Source organism: Ahaetulla prasina, chromosome 4 (genome assembly GCF_028640845.1).
Source record: "Ahaetulla prasina isolate Xishuangbanna chromosome 4, ASM2864084v1, whole genome shotgun sequence".
Lineage (NCBI taxonomy): Eukaryota > Metazoa > Chordata > Lepidosauria > Squamata > Colubridae > Ahaetulla > Ahaetulla prasina.
In genome coordinates this window covers 31,738,815-31,756,611 of record NC_080542.1, presented here as the reverse complement: position 1 = coordinate 31,756,611, position 17,797 = coordinate 31,738,815, and the positions used below count along the sequence as shown (strand labels likewise).

The 17,797-nt window shown below is 38.1% G+C and overlaps 2 protein-coding genes across 2 annotated transcripts; both read right to left on the bottom strand.

Annotated features, from left to right (window-relative positions):
• Positions 1–8,445: 8,445 nt before the first annotated feature.
• On the bottom strand, positions 8,446–9,360 carry LOC131197530 (olfactory receptor 14A16-like). Its single transcript, XM_058181714.1, has one exon. It carries the CDS (start codon positions 9,358–9,360, stop codon positions 8,446–8,448), a length of 915 nt encoding a protein of 304 aa, XP_058037697.1.
• A 6,695-nt stretch (positions 9,361–16,055) lies between these two features.
• On the bottom strand, positions 16,056–16,982 carry LOC131197494 (olfactory receptor 14A16-like). Its single transcript, XM_058181622.1, has one exon. It carries the CDS (start codon positions 16,968–16,970, stop codon positions 16,056–16,058), a length of 915 nt encoding a protein of 304 aa, XP_058037605.1. The 5' UTR covers positions 16,971–16,982.
• Positions 16,983–17,797: the final 815 nt, after the last annotated feature.

Sequence of the window (17,797 nt, the reverse complement as noted above, 5' to 3'; positions counted from 1 at the left end):
AGTGCAAATTTAGTAAATAGTTTGACAATGTTGAGGGAATTATTTGTTTAGCAGAGTAGTTGTTCTGTGTGCAGTGCTCTATAGCGTCATTTTGAGGGTAGGAGTTGAAACAGTTTATGTCCAGAATGTGAAGGATCTGTAAATATTTTTACGACCCTCTTCTTGATTCGTGCAGTATACAGGTCCTCAATGGAAGGCAGGTTGGTAGCAATTATTTTTTTCTGCAGTTCTAATTATCCTCTGAAGCATGTGTCTGTCTTGTTGGGTTGCAGAACCAAACGAGACAGTTATAGAGGTGCAAATGACAGACTCAATAATTCCTCTGTAGAACTGGATCAGCAGCTCCTTGGGCAGTTTGAGCTTTCTGAGTTGGCGCAGAAAGAACATTCTTTGCTGTCCTTTTTTGATGATGTTTTTGATGTTAGCTGTCCATTTTAGATCTTGCGATATGGTAGAGCCTAGAAATTTGAAGGTTATCCAACAATCAGAAGGAAATGAAAACTCAATTTGAAAAGACAGTATCCCATCCACTTCAAACCAAAAATGTTTGTAGTAGAGTTTGGACAGAAAATGAGACACAACATATTGCACGTTTGAATTCTGACATCTCAGCATTTTTTTAACAATGTTGAATGCCCTGTTAGCACATTTCCAACAATAATATTTAACTTGTTTAAAAACAGAGAAAGAAAAACATATTTTACCATGCATTTCTTTTTTCCACATTCTGATAGATTATGAGACGATTTTGCCAATGCTACTTCACCTGTTAGGGATCAGTTCATGCATGAAGGTTTGATCCAAATTTTTGCAAATTAAAACTATTTTTATTCTTCATAATTATCATGTGGAAAAGCTACCAATGTTAAATATGTAGTTAGTTCATTATTTAAAGTCTACATAGAAATCTCTCCAAATCTCTTTTTACCACTAAATCAATCATCCAAGGAACCAAGGAACACCTTTCCTTCAGCTAAGTGTCCCAACATGTCTTTCATGAGGGGGAGAAGGTACATGTTTTCTACATACACACTGTTTATCATCCTAAAATGAATACATAATCTTAATAACCCATCCTTCCTCTCTTTGAATAGCATAAGGGTAGCCACTCAGGATTTGGCAGCTTGGATGAATCCCCTAGCTAGGTTATTATCAATGTAGTTTCTCAGTTCCTCCAACTCCTTGAGAGTCATTGAGCACATTTTAGGTTTAGGGAGTTTCGCCCCAGCAAGATCTCAATGGCACAGTCTGTGGGTGATGTGGGTGATGGTGGTAGGACATCACATTCCTTCTCACTAAACACCTCTGCCAAGTTCCGGTTTTCCTGTCTCCATCTAAAATGCAGAAACTGCTTCTTCTTCTTAATTATTTTGTTTCCCATCAATGGATATTTGTGGAATGTTCTTATTGGGTTGCCTCAGGCTATTCTGTTTGGCTGGGAGGCAGGGTGGTTTTTTTCATCTACGGATGTTTCTTTTCTTTTCCTTTTTCCTAGGGTCATGAAATTGGGCAGGGGGTGGGTCATGGGTGAAATGTAGAATTTGTTACTACCGGTTCTGTGGGCATGGCTTGGTGGGAGGAAATGTGATTGGGTGGGCGTGGCCAACTTTTTTTTTTACTTTTACTTTTAAAAGCATTTTTTCTACAACCTCTTCAGCCAAAGAGGTTGTTAAAAAAAAGCTTTTAAAAGCTTCTAATGATCAGGCAACTCAGTTGGGATCACCAGAGGAGCCTTTTAAAAGCATTCTTTTATACAACCTCTTTGGCCGAAGAGGTTGCAGAAAAAATGCTTTTAAAGGGTTCTGAGCCCAGCTGAATTGCCTGATCGCCAGAACCCTTTAAAAGCATTTTTTACAACCTCTTTGGTTGAAGAGGTTGAGAAAAAATGCTTTTAAAAGGTTCAGACGATCCCAGCTGAGCTGCGCGATCATCAGAGCCTTTTTTTAAAAAAACTTTTAAAAGCATTTTTTTTGGCCGAAGGGAAAAATACTTTTAAAAGTTAAAAAAAAATATCTGATGATCACGTGGCTCAGCTGGCCATGCTGGGAGGGGGGGGAGATTTTTGCTACCGGTTCTCCGAACCACCCACCACCATCGTTATTGGATTGGACAATCCCATCCAAACTGGGAGCATTTCACCCCTGGGGTGGGTAATAATTTTTTCTCCAATTAACTTTACTAATGTGGGAGAGAGACTGGCTGAGATAGGGGGAGGAGTCTATAGAATTAGTCTACAATGGCATAAGAGACAAAGTCTGACAGATGCACCTCCTTTGAATGCTATTGGACCTTATCTGGTCTCACCCAGGTGCCAACCCTCAATCTGAAAAGATTCCTTTGTAAAAGTTTGACCCATAAAACAGCTAATTGATCCCATCGTGTTTGGGTTTGGTTATTGTTTCTGATAACTAAGCAGGTAGAAACAAAAATAACACTATCTATAGGCAAGAGTGAGCACACTGACAGTCTCAATATATATAACTATTATGATGCAAGCACCACTCCTGTTACAAATACATTAAAATTTCCCATTTATAGTTGAAAGGGTTAGAAGATAGCCTTTGATAGTACTGCAGGTTTCCTTTCATTAAACTGGTAGATTTGGTTTCTGGGAATTCTTGATGATCTCAGGAGGTTTCAGTTCCCCAATTCTTACTGAATTTGGAGAACCTCAATTTTTTCTTGTTGGTATTGTGGATTGAACATTTATCTTGTTTTTATTTTACGATCCATGCTTAAGCACAGCATGGCTTTCAAAATGCTAAAATGTCAACTAAACTTGAAGAGTTGATTTCCTGGCTGGTCTATTTCAAAAAGCTAACATCTCCTCAAATTCAGAATAAGATTCTATATTACAGCATGGGTTATAATAACAGTAGCATTTCACCACAAGGTATCATTATGAAATCCACAATGTCATTTTTCCCAGTATATTTGCCCTAACCCACAAGTGATGGCTAACAATGTAAATTATGGTTTAAAAATATGGCTGGCAAGATATGTCCTCCCTCTCACAGTGCCTGGAGGCTGTTAGGGGCTGGATGGGGAGCAATGGGTTGAAACTTAACCTTTTCAAGATCGAGTGGCTCTGGGTTTGGGGTTCATTGGCTCAGGGAGAATTACCACCTTTGGTCTTGTATAGGGTGGCACTACCCCAAACAGACCCTATGCATAATCTAGCAGTTTTCCTGGGCTCACGACTCCTGCTCGAAAAGCAGGTGATAGTCGTGGCCACGAGGGCCTTTGCACAATATACAACTATAAAAGTAAAACAACTTAGTGCATCAATGACACTGACCACAAGAATTCCAACCTCAAATAGATTGAAGCCAGAGCAGGATAGTTTTAGCAGCTATGGAATATCAAAGAAGAATTGGTTGACCACATTAGAATAAAAAAGGATAGAAAAAGTGCCGGTGGAATGCAATAGAGAAGACCTGTAACCCATACTAGAAGAATTATTACAATGCAGGCTTTCCAATTCATTACCATCTTATAGTGCAGTGGCAAATTACCTATGGCTCAATTGGAAGATCTTGGAGTGGGATCACAGAGTTTACATTCCTCAACTCTGATGTCACAGGAAGCTCAGCCGGAAGTCGGGGTTGCAGTGTGGAAGTAATACAGGGTCTGTTACCTGAGAAGTTCTGGTCATGTACTAGCAATGGTTGTAGCTTACGGACTATGTTTTTATATAGTTCTAGTAAATCTTTGGAAGGGTAAGCTGTAATAAAGGTTGAGCAAAGTTTTTGAAGATTGTCCTCTGATAGAGCTCTCCTAACCTCAAAACTGCTCAAAACTGGCTTGCAGGATACTGTTGAGGCTTCATCGATGATCAGACATACTTTCAGATTCTGTGCAATGATGCTGGAAAACATTTGGGTTTTGATTTCATTTGCGATGCACTCAACTATTTGACAACTGTTGGTCTTGAATGCAGACATACTCCCAGATCTACTCCATTTTCTGTTTGTAGCTCTATCAATTCTTCGATGCTTGAAATTGGTCTTCATGCTTTTGCCAGGCTGTAAACAATTTTGAACATTCTAGAAGTGGTGGCAAATTGAGTTTCAGAAATCTTGTCCATTGCTTTTGTTATGGCTTCCTGCTCAGCTTGTTTGACATTGTCTCTACAAATGGTGTGTGATTTCGATACGAAATGTTCTCTCATTTTCTTCCGTAGAGACGCCTGATGCACTTCCTTGCTTTTCCCAGCTGGCTCTATCTTGAAAAGCTTCCACTCTTTGCTTACATGAATACCGCTCTCCATTGCGAAGCCATGTTTCGCACAATATTTACAACCTAGCTTCCTGTCTGAAACTTCTAAGCCATCATATTTCTCTTGGAAGTAGTTGTACTGTTGCAAGGTCCAGCAGTCAGGAAGAATGATTCCGATTTCAGGTGCAGTGGGTGACTCCATACTTGCTTTGCTATTTAGTCCAGTTTCAGGTGGTGGTGCTTGTGGTGCTGGGGATGGTTCTTGTTCCACTTCTGCTGGTTGTTCTTCACATTTTGGTTTCTTGGCCAAGAAACTGGTCAAAATCTGTTGCCTTTTCATCTTTCCTGTTAAAGGCAGCAGCTACTGCAAAAAAGAAAAAAAGGAGCTTTGTTATCTGATGACACACAATGTAAAAACACAACACAACACCACACCACAGACTCACCCACAACTAGGAAACAGTTGTGCCTGACCTAAAATGGCCCCTGCAGCAAGCAGGAGCAGCTCACAGCCCCAAAAAGCCAAAAAAAAGAAAAAAAACACTTTTACACTTAACTCACAACACAACACAACACCACAGACTCACCCACAACTAGGAAACAGCTGTGCCTGACCGAAAATGGCCCCTGCAGCAAGCAGGAGCAGCTCACAGCCCCAAAAAGCCAAAAAAAAAAAAACACTTTTACACTTAACTCACAACACAACACAACACCACACCACAGACTCACCCACAACTAGGAAACACCTGTGCCTGACCTAAAATGGCCCCTGCAGCAAGCAGGAGCAGCTCACAGCCCCAAAAAGCCAAAAAAAAAAAAGCACTTTTACACTTTACACACAAAACAACACTGACACACACACACACACACACAAAATGCCACATACAGCTTTGTGAAATAGTGTGTGTTTGTGAAACACTACAGAAACAGACCTAATCTCAAAAAGCTCTCACAAATATTTATTTTATTTTATTTTTAGATAAAAGCAGCTAAATTTTAAAACTTCCTAAACTACAAATAAAAAAAAATACCCCTCAGTTAACTATTTTTTTAAAGCTCCCACCAAAAAAGAAAAAAAACTTACCCAGTTGAAGGAACAGAACAGGCAGAATCAGTAGCTCACAGCCTCACTGATGAAGAAAGCCTGCTAGCCGATGCAATTGATCACAGGGCTTGCAGGAAGCGAAGGAGGCCCACGTTGTAAGCAGCGGCTGGGGATTTCGTCTCTTCAGAGAAGGTAAGCAAGCTGGAGGCTGGTGGGAAGAAAGGTGGGTGGTTAGCCAGGCCAGGCAGGCAGGCAAGGGGACCAGGGGACCCTGAGGGGGGTAGCACATGGCCCGCAAATCATCCCCAGCGGCTGTGCGAACTACGTGAGCCCGGGGATGGGGGGCGGCACGCTAGGCCTCAACTGGCGATCCTTACCTTTTTCAGCAAGTAGAAGTCAGCGAGGTATCCAGGCAAGGCAAGGAGTCCAGGAAGGCAAGCCGGAGGCTGGGGGGGGAAGGTGGGTGGTTAGCCAGGCCAGGCAGGCAAGCAAGGGTACCAGGAGACCCTGGGGGGGTAGCACATGGCCGCAAATCATCCCCGGCGGCTGTGCGAACTACGCGAGCTCAGGGATGGGGGGGGGGGCAGCACGCTAGGCCTCAACCGGCGATCCTTACCTTTTTCGGTGAGGCATCCAGGAGAGGTCCGAGGCAAGGAGGCGAGGTCCGAGTGGCCAGCAAACTTCTGGGTGAAGTAGCTAGGCTGCGTAGAAAGGGGACCTTATATAAGCCGGGGGTATAGTAGGTGGGCCGGAAGCGCCGAGTGGCGGGAAAAAAGCGCCGAGTGATTGGGAAGAAAAGTGGCAAACAGGCAAGCAGGCGACTGGCGATTGGGGGCCGATGAGCAGAGGGAGGATGCGGGGGATGAGTGGAGGGGATGTGCGGGGGGGGATGAGCAGAGGGGGGATGTGCGGGGGGGATGAGCAGAGGGGGGATGTGCGGGGGGGGATGAGCGGAGGGGCAGGGCCACAGATTTTTGCTACCAGATCAGCAAACCAAAACCAATTTCCGCTACCTACTCCCACGATCTGGTCCGATCCGGTAGCATTTCACCCCTGGAATACAATCAGCTTTCAAGACTATAAAAGTAGAATTATGTACTAATGAGGAGTTGGTTTCTTGACTGGCCTATCTCAAAAATGAGGTATCTCACCAAATTCAGAACAAGATAGTGCATAAGTAATCGTATGCCACAACTGTAAGGCAGTATAGTGGCAATGCACTGTTGTATTTGGACAAGTTTAGTGAGTTATTTTGATTTTTCATATTAAGAAAGGTCTAAAAGATTAAAATCCTTTCTGAACTAATCTGCTAGTTTTTCTTTCTTTCTTGATGAATAGAGTGGGAATCTTTACAAAACTCCAGAGTTCTTGTTTTCTGTGAAAGAAATTTGAGTATCATCTTGTGTTTATCTTATGCTTTTAAATCAGTTTCCATGGATTAATAGTAGAATTTATTTTCTCTTTATTCATCATGTACTTATTGTTTCTGGATTCAAAAGAAGCAATTTCCTGTGTTTCTGATCACTGTCCTGGGACTTGGTAAAAGACAGGAAGAAATCAGGAGCAGTAAATGAATTGAGCAACACAAGCAAAGTAAGAAATGTGTCTCTTGCCCATGAGAAAATTTGCTATAGCCTTGAGAAATGCTGGAAACAAAGCCTAGTTCCTACACAGCCAAATGGGAATAGGAGGTTCATGGATTAGAAACAAACAAACAAATCAATAGAAGTTTAAAGGGTTTATTGAGCAGAGCAGAAGAACATAATCACTTTAACAGCAAAGTGTAATATAAATAAGAAATATCTATAGATAGAGCAAAAAAACTAAAGAGCAAAATTCAAAAGAGAACTTAAAATGTAGGAGAACATTGCATATCCCTTTAGCTGAAAGCCCCTCATCCTCATCAAAGGAAGTTACTGATGTCACCTTGGTGATTCAATAACTATATGGCACCTTTCCCAGGTATACTTATACCAAGCCTCAAAGTACTTAGTAAACCTTCCATTTTGTAAACATTCAACTTTTGAGGGTGGTGGCAGAGATATCACAAAATAGCACTGTGGATTTTGGTATGCATTATTGGTAGCATGGATGGAATTCATTATTTCTCAAGGAGATTTCAGTAAGATATCATTCTTGTATAGATCTGTCTATCTTCCTTTGTCTGTGTATTAGAGCAGAGAACATGTCTTATCTCTTCCCCTTTGTATCAGATTGTAAGATTTCTGAAACCTTTATTATTATTATTTATCTTCATTAGAAGCATGTATCATCCTAATTTAATTTCTTGAATTTTGATTTCTCTTGATTACCAATGGGTTGTGTGATTCTGTATCAACTCATACAGCTTTCTCACCCTGCCAGGTGTTTGGGTTTGCTGAAGCATTTCTAAGGGATAGGAATAATAGTCTAAGCTAAAGATTCTGAAAATCTCTTTGATACAGACTATAAAACAGGACTTCAATTCTGCCTTTTGGATGTAACCAGATGAAAGACTTTGAGCTAGTCCCCCAACTCAGTCCTTAAAGGAAGCAATAGCAAACCCCTTCCAAAAAACATTACATAAAAAACTATAGAGAATTGTCCAGGTAGTCACTTGCAGTTGAGGCTTACTGAAAGATGCAAAATATCAAACTTGGGGAATAAATGACCAATTAAAGAGGAAAATTCTATCGAGGCCCATGTACTTTTGGAAAAGCCAAAACTAGCTATATTAAGGTACAGCATTAGAGGGAAGCTATTTTATACAGAATGTAAGCTGCCCTGAGTCTTCGGAGAAGGGCGGGATATAAATGTAAATAAAAACAACAACAACAACAGGAAAGCAAAGAGAAAACTGGCCCACAGCATTTAAAGTTTCTCTGGATTTAAGATATTTCCCTCATTCACATTATACCCTGATTCTCACTTCACTAACATCAAGAAATATCAACCTGTGGAAAGCCAGAGCTGTCAAACATCCATATTTAGCATCTGTAGAGTGCATTGATATTAAATTAGAATGCAGAACATTTACTAAACAACATATAGAATTCTATGGTTCTTCTTGTTTGAGATTTTGGATTTGCCTTCAGATCAACTATCAGTTTCTACCTTAATCCTTTATACATAGAATTAAAAGAGAAGAAAAGGGAAAAATAGTAAAACTGTGCACAAAATATAAATAATATTAAAATAATTTGTCAAAATCTCCACAGTTGAGAAATGACACATTTGATATTTTTATTCCGCATGCTATAGATGATTGGATTGAGCAGGGGTGGAAGGAGGGAATATAGAGCAGTCAACCCAAAATCTAAGTAAGATTGTGTGTTAGGGGGAGGCCTCCCATAGGCAAAAGATCCACTTAATAATAACATAGACACTACTGTAAGGTGAGGAATACATGTGGATAAGGCTTTTTGTCTACCTTGATCAGAAGGGATTCTAAACACTGCCTTGAAGATCACTGTGTAAGATACAATAATAAAAGTAAAACAAGCTAATGCAGCAATGATACCAGCTACAGTAATTCCAAACTCAAGTAGATTTAAGCCAGAGCAGGATAGTTTTAGCAATTGTGGACTTTCACAGAAGAACTGGTTGACAACATTAGAACAAAACAGAATGGAAAAACTGCCAATGGTATGCAACATTCCATACACAAGACCAGCAAACCAAACTAGAATTATTATTTCAGTGCAGGCTTTCCAATTCATCACCATTTCATAGTGCAATGGATGGCAAATGGCAACATACCGATCATATGCCATGGCTGTCAGGAGAAATAAATCAGAAGCTTCAAAAGAAAGAAAGAGAAAGTTTTGAGTAATACAACCAACATAAGAGATGTGTCTGGTGTCCATGAGAGAATTTACCATGGATTTGGGGACAATGACTGAAATAATGCCCAGGTCCTGTAGACTCAAATTCATTAAAAAGAAATACATGGGGCTGTGTAGTCGATGGTCAAAAGCTACTGCAGAGATGATGAGAAGATTTGCTGTTACAGTAGCCAGATATAACACAAAGAAGAAGAAGAAATGCAAAAGCTGCAAATGCTGATTTTTTGAGAATTCCAGGAGCAAGAAATAAGACACTGTGGTTTGATTTTCCATATGTCACTTAAGAGAAGGCTGCAGGGCATAACTGCAAGAAAGCAGAAGGGGGAGATGAAGTTAGATACATTTTGGTAAATGGCAATTTGATATGTCCCTTACTTCTGGTAAAGGTTTATGGTAGTGTTGTAAAATTGTGGGATATGCTACATAGAGAGCTTTGTGCTTCTATTAGAAAGGAACTGTAAATCTAGCATAGAAATATAAAAAGAAACTCTTACATTTTTCACACTGTATGTCTCTGTTTTTCTGTTTTATGTGACAGATAGATGAATTTTTTTTCTTCTCTTCTCTCTTTTACCCTAACAGCTTTTAGATGACACAAAATAAACATAAAATACCTTTAAACTAATAAACACTAGTCTCCTAACCATGTATTTAATGAAACAATATTAAAATAAAGGAAGATATAACTTTACTTAAAAGATAACTGCTATTTTAATATTCTTTCATTGATATTATATACACTATTATTGTACTGGAAAATATATTTAATCAAAAGAAATAAGATATCAGATATTAGAAGGAAATGAAAGCTCAGTATAAAAAAAAGCAGTCTCTCTTTCAATACACATCTATATTCTCTCCATTAGAGTTTGACTACAGAATGATAAATAACCTATTATGGCTCTGAAATCTGATATATCACCATTTTTAAAAATGTGAACCTATGTTTTCAATGATAAAACTAAAATATTTAAAAAGAAACAAAAAAATAAGTAAAAATAATAAGACATTTAGAAATATTACCATCCATGTCTTTTATCCATATCCATGGAAATTGTGAAATGACTTTTGGATGACATTTTGCCCATTGGTGGACAGTTTACCCATTCAATTTCATTTCAAAATTCATTTACACGTATGAAGATGTGGTCTAATTTTTTTTTGCAAATTATAGGGTAAAAGGTACCATTAATACAAATATAGAAATCTCTCCATATTGGATTCTGATTCATAACAACTTCAGAATTTGTGTATGAGGTTCTTATTTTTAATAAATAATGTTAAAAATTGTCTTTCCTAAATAGCTTTTCTATCATATCAGAACATTATCTTATGCAATAATTTGATTCAATCATCTTCCTTATGGAAGAGTTATAAAACTAACCCTGTTATTACACAAAAAATATATTGAAATACTGTAAATACCAATTTTCTCCTTTTCTGTAAACTTTCAATTAATAAGTGATTTATTTGTCTCTTTAGATTATCTATTCTATGCTTTAAGAAAGTGTTAAATATCTTACCACTAAGTCAATGCCCACTAATTTTCATGTAATGGAACATCTACAGTATCTGCAGAGACTTCTATTCCAAATGTTTATTAATAACTGTTTTGTTTTCCTCAAGAGACTTGTACACTAAAATGAAACTGTTTTCTGCATGCTTCTTAACATAGTTAGCAAACAAAAATAAAACTGATTTCTCCATGCTTATTAATCTAATTGTTCATTAAGAACATAAGGACCAGTTATATTGCCTAATAATATCTGAGCTTGTTAACATAATTGGGGTTACAGTCATATCAGCAGTGCAAATTGTGAGAGGAAAAACATGAATCATGTCAGAAGAGTTCCCTGAACTATGTTTCATCACTTCTGATTCACTTTCACCTCCAGCTTTTAAAACAATCTGTCCTCTATTCTGCATGGCACACATGGGGGGAAAGTTTAAACTAGGTAAGCCCACGTCATTAATGCAAGGGTAAAAAATTTAAGTCCTTCTGTAAATCAAAAAGGGGAAAAGCAGGAAAGAGTGTCAGGAAATCCATAGAAACCTAGTGGAATGCCAATGGTTACACAATAAAACCCCAAAATCAGTGACATTTGTGTGGGTATCCAAAAATGTGAGATAATTATTGCACTGTTGTATTGCAACCCACATTTCCTTGAAAGTGCATTTGATTGCCTGATCAGACTGCAGATACATACCTAAAACAAGTCTCATAGAATGTGATGAAATATAAACTTACAGATTCTTATAAAATAGCTATAATAGATTACATAATATAGTAAATCCACAGAGTTTTGTAAAAAGACTCACTGAACAAGATACACAGCAAATAAGATTTAGAAAGAGAGTTATACATATACTTGAATTAGACAGTAAGTGCATCCTCAGTTTATGCAGAAATATTTCCGTGCAGTAAATTGTTGAGAGTTAATAACTGCAGAATTTATTTATTTCCCCTGTGGCATCTACAACTTCCCCAGAAGAGCCCATCCATTCCATTAGGCAAAATATCAAGAAACAAATTTCAGCATTTTTCATATTTCAGGATATGAAATATTCAGAAGCATGCACAGTATGAATATATATAGGGACAGATTGGTAGGATGACCCCTTTCTGCATCTGCCAATTCAGTAGTTTTGGCTGGGTTGAAAGAATCAAAGTCATAGCTGGAAAATTAAGAAAGAATGTATATCCCATTGGGAGGGCACAGCATGTTTTAGAAAGTACAAAATTCTGATACTCTTCTAAGTTAGAAGAAAAAAGACTACACTTATTATTTGGAAAGGGTGATCGCAAGAATGGTTACATTGACAAAATCAGTTCATCAATATTTTGATGCCATTCAATTTATACACTAAAATCTTACATTTATATATGAAAGGGATAGAATATAACCTTTTATGGCCCTGCATGTCTCGAAAGACTTATTATCTCAAGAGTGTTTTAGCTACATCAAGTTTTATTGGTTCTAATCAACCTCATTTCTTCCTTGTTGCTATTTTGGATTGAACCTTTATCTTGCTCATATTTACAAACCATGTTTAAGCACAACATGCCTTAACATGATGCCTGAAAACAGTTGAAAAACTATTCAGCAACAATGTCAAAAATGATCTTGACACCAAATAAATGAGGAAAGCATTTTTTTAAAAAAACTGTTTCATGCTGTCTGTCATCTGTATTGTCAGGTTCCGAAATAAAGGACTCCAAACCTGGATGATGGTTACAACCTTCTTTATCAGTACAGACTGACATCCATAAGCAATGAAAGGAAATATTGTTGGTGCTATCACTCCGTGCTCCCCACCATCTTATAAAGCCTTGTGCTTGAATTAGCCCATTAAAGCAGCCCCAGCACCCACAAACGCTCTAATCCTCAGCTACCCCCCCACACAGGGCTTTTGTTCTCCACAGGCAAGGAACCTCAGTTGCCCACAGTCTCCCCCATTCAGCTCCCAGTCTGGCCCATACTTGCAGGGATGGGGAATCTTCACATAGCTTCAAAGCTCTTCATATTTGTAAAAGTCTCAGACTTTTTGTTCTCATCCAAGAGTCCTGGACATCCTCAGATGAAACTAGTATTAAAATGACTCTTGAAGGGGATGGGCTCATTCCCATATGCCACACAAAAATATGAATATGAGATACATGGATTACAAAGTGATGCCCAAATAATTTAAGTAAAAGTTCAAAGAGTTTATTGAACAAAGCAGTAACAAATAATAACCACAACTGCAGAATATGGAATAAACAGGAAATTACACAAATAAGATACAAAATCAAGAAAAGAACAGTCAATACAGGTAGTGGTGGGATTCAAATAATTTAACAACTGGTTCACCCAGGATCAGGTTGGCTGTCATGGGAGGCATGGCCCATCCCCAGCTCCAGCTCCACTGCACATGTGGGATGACCCTCCCCTGATGGCCAATCTGACCCTGGGCGAACCAGTTGTTAAATTTCCACCCTTTGCTGAAAAGCTGTTTCCAAGGGTGCTTGTCTGCACATTGGTCTCATGGATGTTTCAGACATCTGGATGTGGCTCCTTTAAGAGGCAAGGTTTCTGTGGAATGAGGAGGGAGGTTACCATAGAGACAAGGAGTTGATGCTCCTGAGAGCTTGTGTGGCAAGGTGAAGAATTGGGGGAAGTGTAGGGAGGGCTGGAGCTGCATATAGGGAGTGTTGGTCAGTCTGCGGGCAGAAGTGAGAGGGCAAGCCTCTGTGGCTCAGACTGGTAAGACAGTCTGTTATTAACAGTAGCTGCTTGCAATAACTGCAGGTTCAAGCCCCACCAGGCCCAAGGTTGACTCAGCCTTCCATCCTTTATAAGGTAGGTAAAATGAGGACCCAGATTGTTGGGGGCAATAAGTTGAATTTGTATATAATATACAAATGGATGAAGACTATTGCTTGACATAGTGTAAGCCCCCCTGAGTCTTCAGAGAAGGGCGGGATATAAATGGGGGGGGGAAAAGTTGGCAGCATGACTAAATCTGGTTCCAATGTAGGGGAAACTGAAGTTAGTTTGGCCAGGTAAATTATCCCCCCCCCTATCAAAGTGAATCCTGGGCACTGCACTGCAATGGAGAAATGGGCAATGGAACGGCCAACGTGAGGGAAGGAAGAGAAGTAGGGAGAAGAGGAAAAGTGGTCTTCTCCTTCCCTCGTGTCAGCCGCTCCATTACCCATTTCTCCATTGCAGTGCAGCGCAGCACCCAGGATCCACTTTGATAGCAGAGGTGGGTAATTTAACAACTGGCTCACCTGAACTAGTGTGAACCAGCCAAATCTCACCACTGAATACAGGTGCATAAATATAGAAGAAAAAATTATATCCTTTTAATTTAAAGCTTCTCATTCTCAAAGGAAGGTACTGCTATTGCCTAGGTGATACCACTAAGCATAGGGCACTTTCCAAAATATACGTATACTGAGCCATTATTTGGTGAATCTTAATTTAAGTATAGATGTTAGATACATTTAACTAAAATAAATTTTTAAAAAAGTATTGGACAGATGGTGGCATAGAAACACAAACCTGGATAAGGCTTTTGGTACATTTTTTCATGAGCTTGGATGAAATCCTTCTCAGGCACATTTCAATAAAATCATCCTGATGTACATTGATTTATATTCCTTTTTTGGGTGTTATACAATAAAGCATGTCTTATCTTTTCCAATTTGTATCAACTTAGTGTTTCTGAAAGCTTATATGATGTTCTATTACAATTTTGAATTACACAAATTCCATTTTCATTTCTGTTGGTTCTCAAAATGTTATGGTAGAAGGAAATGTATCACTGGTTGGAGAGGAGGAGGAAAGTGGAGACAAAGGATTATTGACAAGTTGAAAGTTTGAAAATCTACTTGCTAGTATTCTGTGATAAATAGGAATAGGATTGATTTCAATGTAACTTTCACAGAAGAAATAAGTTATGTGTTTGAATTGTGATAGACTGTAAATATTTATATTGAAGATGCACCATATTTGTTGTAAGGTAAAACTTGACAGAAATGTTTAAACCAGAAAAGTCATGCCATGTCCAATGTTTTAACTGTATTATTAATAAAAAAAATTTTTTTTTAAAAAAAAGTGTGGTAGTTAGTACCAGCTTATTCATCCTGCCCATCCTGTTTGGTTTCTCATTTTCCCAAAGGAATTCTAAAGAAAAAAAAGAATGTCCTGGTGCATGTATGAAAAATAGTTTGATACAGAGTTCAACGAATCAAGTTTAAAACCAGGAGACAGTGAGATCTACTCCTGTGGTAGGAATGAAATGGGTAACTTTAATCTAGTCACTCTCCCTCTCCTTCAGTACTAGTAAGGAAACTATGGCAAACCCCTTCTGAAAATCCTTACCAAGAAAAAATACAGATATTTGTCCAGGCAGATACCATGAATTAAAGCTGATTTAAAGGTACAAAATAATACTAAATAATATTAAAAGGTATCAAAAGAAAAATAACTCTGGAGCAGCTAAAGCGTTCATTTGGCATATTATGTGCAAGCAATGAGAGGGAAGCTATTTTATACAGGAAAACACAAGGAGAAAAAAAAACAAACCATCTTCTCCATTACACTTCTTTTCCACAATCGCATTACTCCCCAATACTCACTTCATCAAAAACCAAAGGGAGTCATCCTGTGATATGCTAGAAGCTGCCAAACATCTCATGCTACAGATAATTGGATTGAACAGGGGTAGAAGTACAGAACAGTCAACCCAAAATCTAAGTAAGATTTAGTGTTATGAAATTGACTTCTTGCTTTTTCATATTGCTGTGGTTACAAAAGGTTTATGGAAGATAGTATCAGCTCACCCATCCTACACATCATCCTAAGTGTCTGGTTTTGCACAGCATTTCTTAATGAAAAGCTAAAATGAGTGAAAACCAGGTTTGTGTAGTGCTTAAGGCTCCACACTAGAAACCAGGACACAGCATAAAGTTCAGTTTTAGGCCCAGTACTCTTCAATATTTTTATAAATGATGTAGATTAAAAAATAGAAGGGGAACTCATCAGATTCTGCAGATGACACCAAGCTGGCAGGAATAGCCAACACTACAGTAAATAGCCTCAAAATCCAAAACGATCTTGACAGACGTGAACATCAGGAAAATGAAGCAAAATGAAATCCATTATAGGTAACAGTAAAGTTCTACACTTAGGCAACAAAAGCCAATGATACAGGTCTAAACTAAGTCAAACTTGGCTCCCTTGGGTCCCTTCCAATAACATTCTTTGAAATTCTATATACCTTAAAATCTCCCATTTATAGATAAAAGTGTTAGAAGACAGCCTTTGATAGCACTGCAAGTCTATCAAAGACGGGTGTAATTAGTTTCCTGGTTCTCCTGTCTCAGAGGTTGGATTTGCCTCCATTCCAACTATCAATTTCTACCTTTATTAGGAAAAGAATGAAAGAATATATAAATATAAATAACATTAAATAATTCATTAAAACCTCCAAAGTTGAGAAAGGACACTTTTGATATTCTTATTTCTCATGCTATAGATGATTGGATTGAACATTGGTGGAAGGAGGGCATACAAAACAGTCAACCCAAATTCTAAGTAAGATGGAGTGTTAGAAGAAGGTCTCAGATAGGCAATGCATCCACTTAATAATAACATAGACACTACCGTAAGATGGGGGACACAAGTCGATAAGGCTTTTTGCCTTCCTTTTTCAGAAGGAATTGTTGACACTGTCTTAAATATCACTACATAAGATACAACTATAAAAGTAAAACAACCTAGTCCAGCAATGACACTGACCACAAGAATTCCAACCTCAGGTACATTTATGCCAGAGCAGGATAGTTTTAGCAAATGTGGAATTTCACAAAAGAATTGATTGATCACATTAGAACAAAATAGGATGGAAAAAGTGCTAGTGGTATGCAACATTCCATAGAGAAGACCCGTAACCCACACTAGAATTATTATTTCAGTACAGTATTTCCAATTCATCACCATCTCATAATGCAATGGATTGCAAATAGCAACATACCGATCATATGCCATAACTGTCAGGAGGGATAAGTCAGAAGCTTCAAAGGAGAGAAAGAGAAAGTATTGAATAACACAACCAAAGTAAGATATATTTCTGGTGCCCATCAGAGAATTTATCATGGATTTGGGCACAATGATTGAAACAATGCCCAGGTCCTGTAGAGCTAAATTCATGAGAAAGAAGTACATAGGGCTATGCAGTCGATGGTCAAAAGCAACTGCAGAGATGATGAGAAGATTTGTTGTTACAGTTAACAGGTACAATACAAAGAAGAAGAAGAAATGCAAAAGCTGCAGATGACGATATTTTGAGAATTCCAGAAGCAGAAAGTAAGGCATTGTGGTTTGGTTCTCCATGTTTTATTTATGACAAAGCTGGCATAACTGCAAAGAAAGAAAAGAGGGAAATTCAGTTAGATAAAATGTTGAAGGTAGCATTTTGCTATGTGGTGAGAATAGAAAACATCAAGAGAAGTAAAACATGGATGGAATGAACCAAGGATCAGAACACAGAAAACAGGGATGTAGGATGGGGATATCAGAGCACACCCTTTCCCCCTTTTACCTGCCTGTACTAAAGGACCAACTACCAACCTCACATTTTTCCTTCTTTCCTCTTTTCAGTTGTGTTATCTCATGTAGTGATCAAAACAGTTGGCTACGGGTAGAACAAAGTTGGTTTAGGTCTATTTTCATCAATGAAAGATGACTCAGAATAATTGGATCCATCATAAAGTGCCTGCACTCCTATACGATTATGGTAATATTGGAAAATTGGAGAATTCCAATATATGATGCTTTGTGCTTCTAGAAGAAAGGCAATGTAAATCTACCCAATAAATATAAAAGTAATTTGCTATATCTCTTACTTGGAAATCTTGAGGGAAGACATTTCCTTTTTGTAATTTCTCTAAGTCCATTTATGTAAGTGATGGCAAGATTTTTATTTCAATTTCCTTACCATATAAGGCTAAAATAATATAATAAATTGCTTTCAAACTAATACATAAAGACAACATGTATTTAATGCCATATTGTTAAATAGAAAATGATTGAATTTTAGCTACAATATAATTACTATTTTGATAGTCACTTGGTGATAAAGACACAATTATACCACTGTTAAATATAGAATAGAATAGAATAGAATAGAATAGAATAGAATAGAATAGAATAGAATAGAA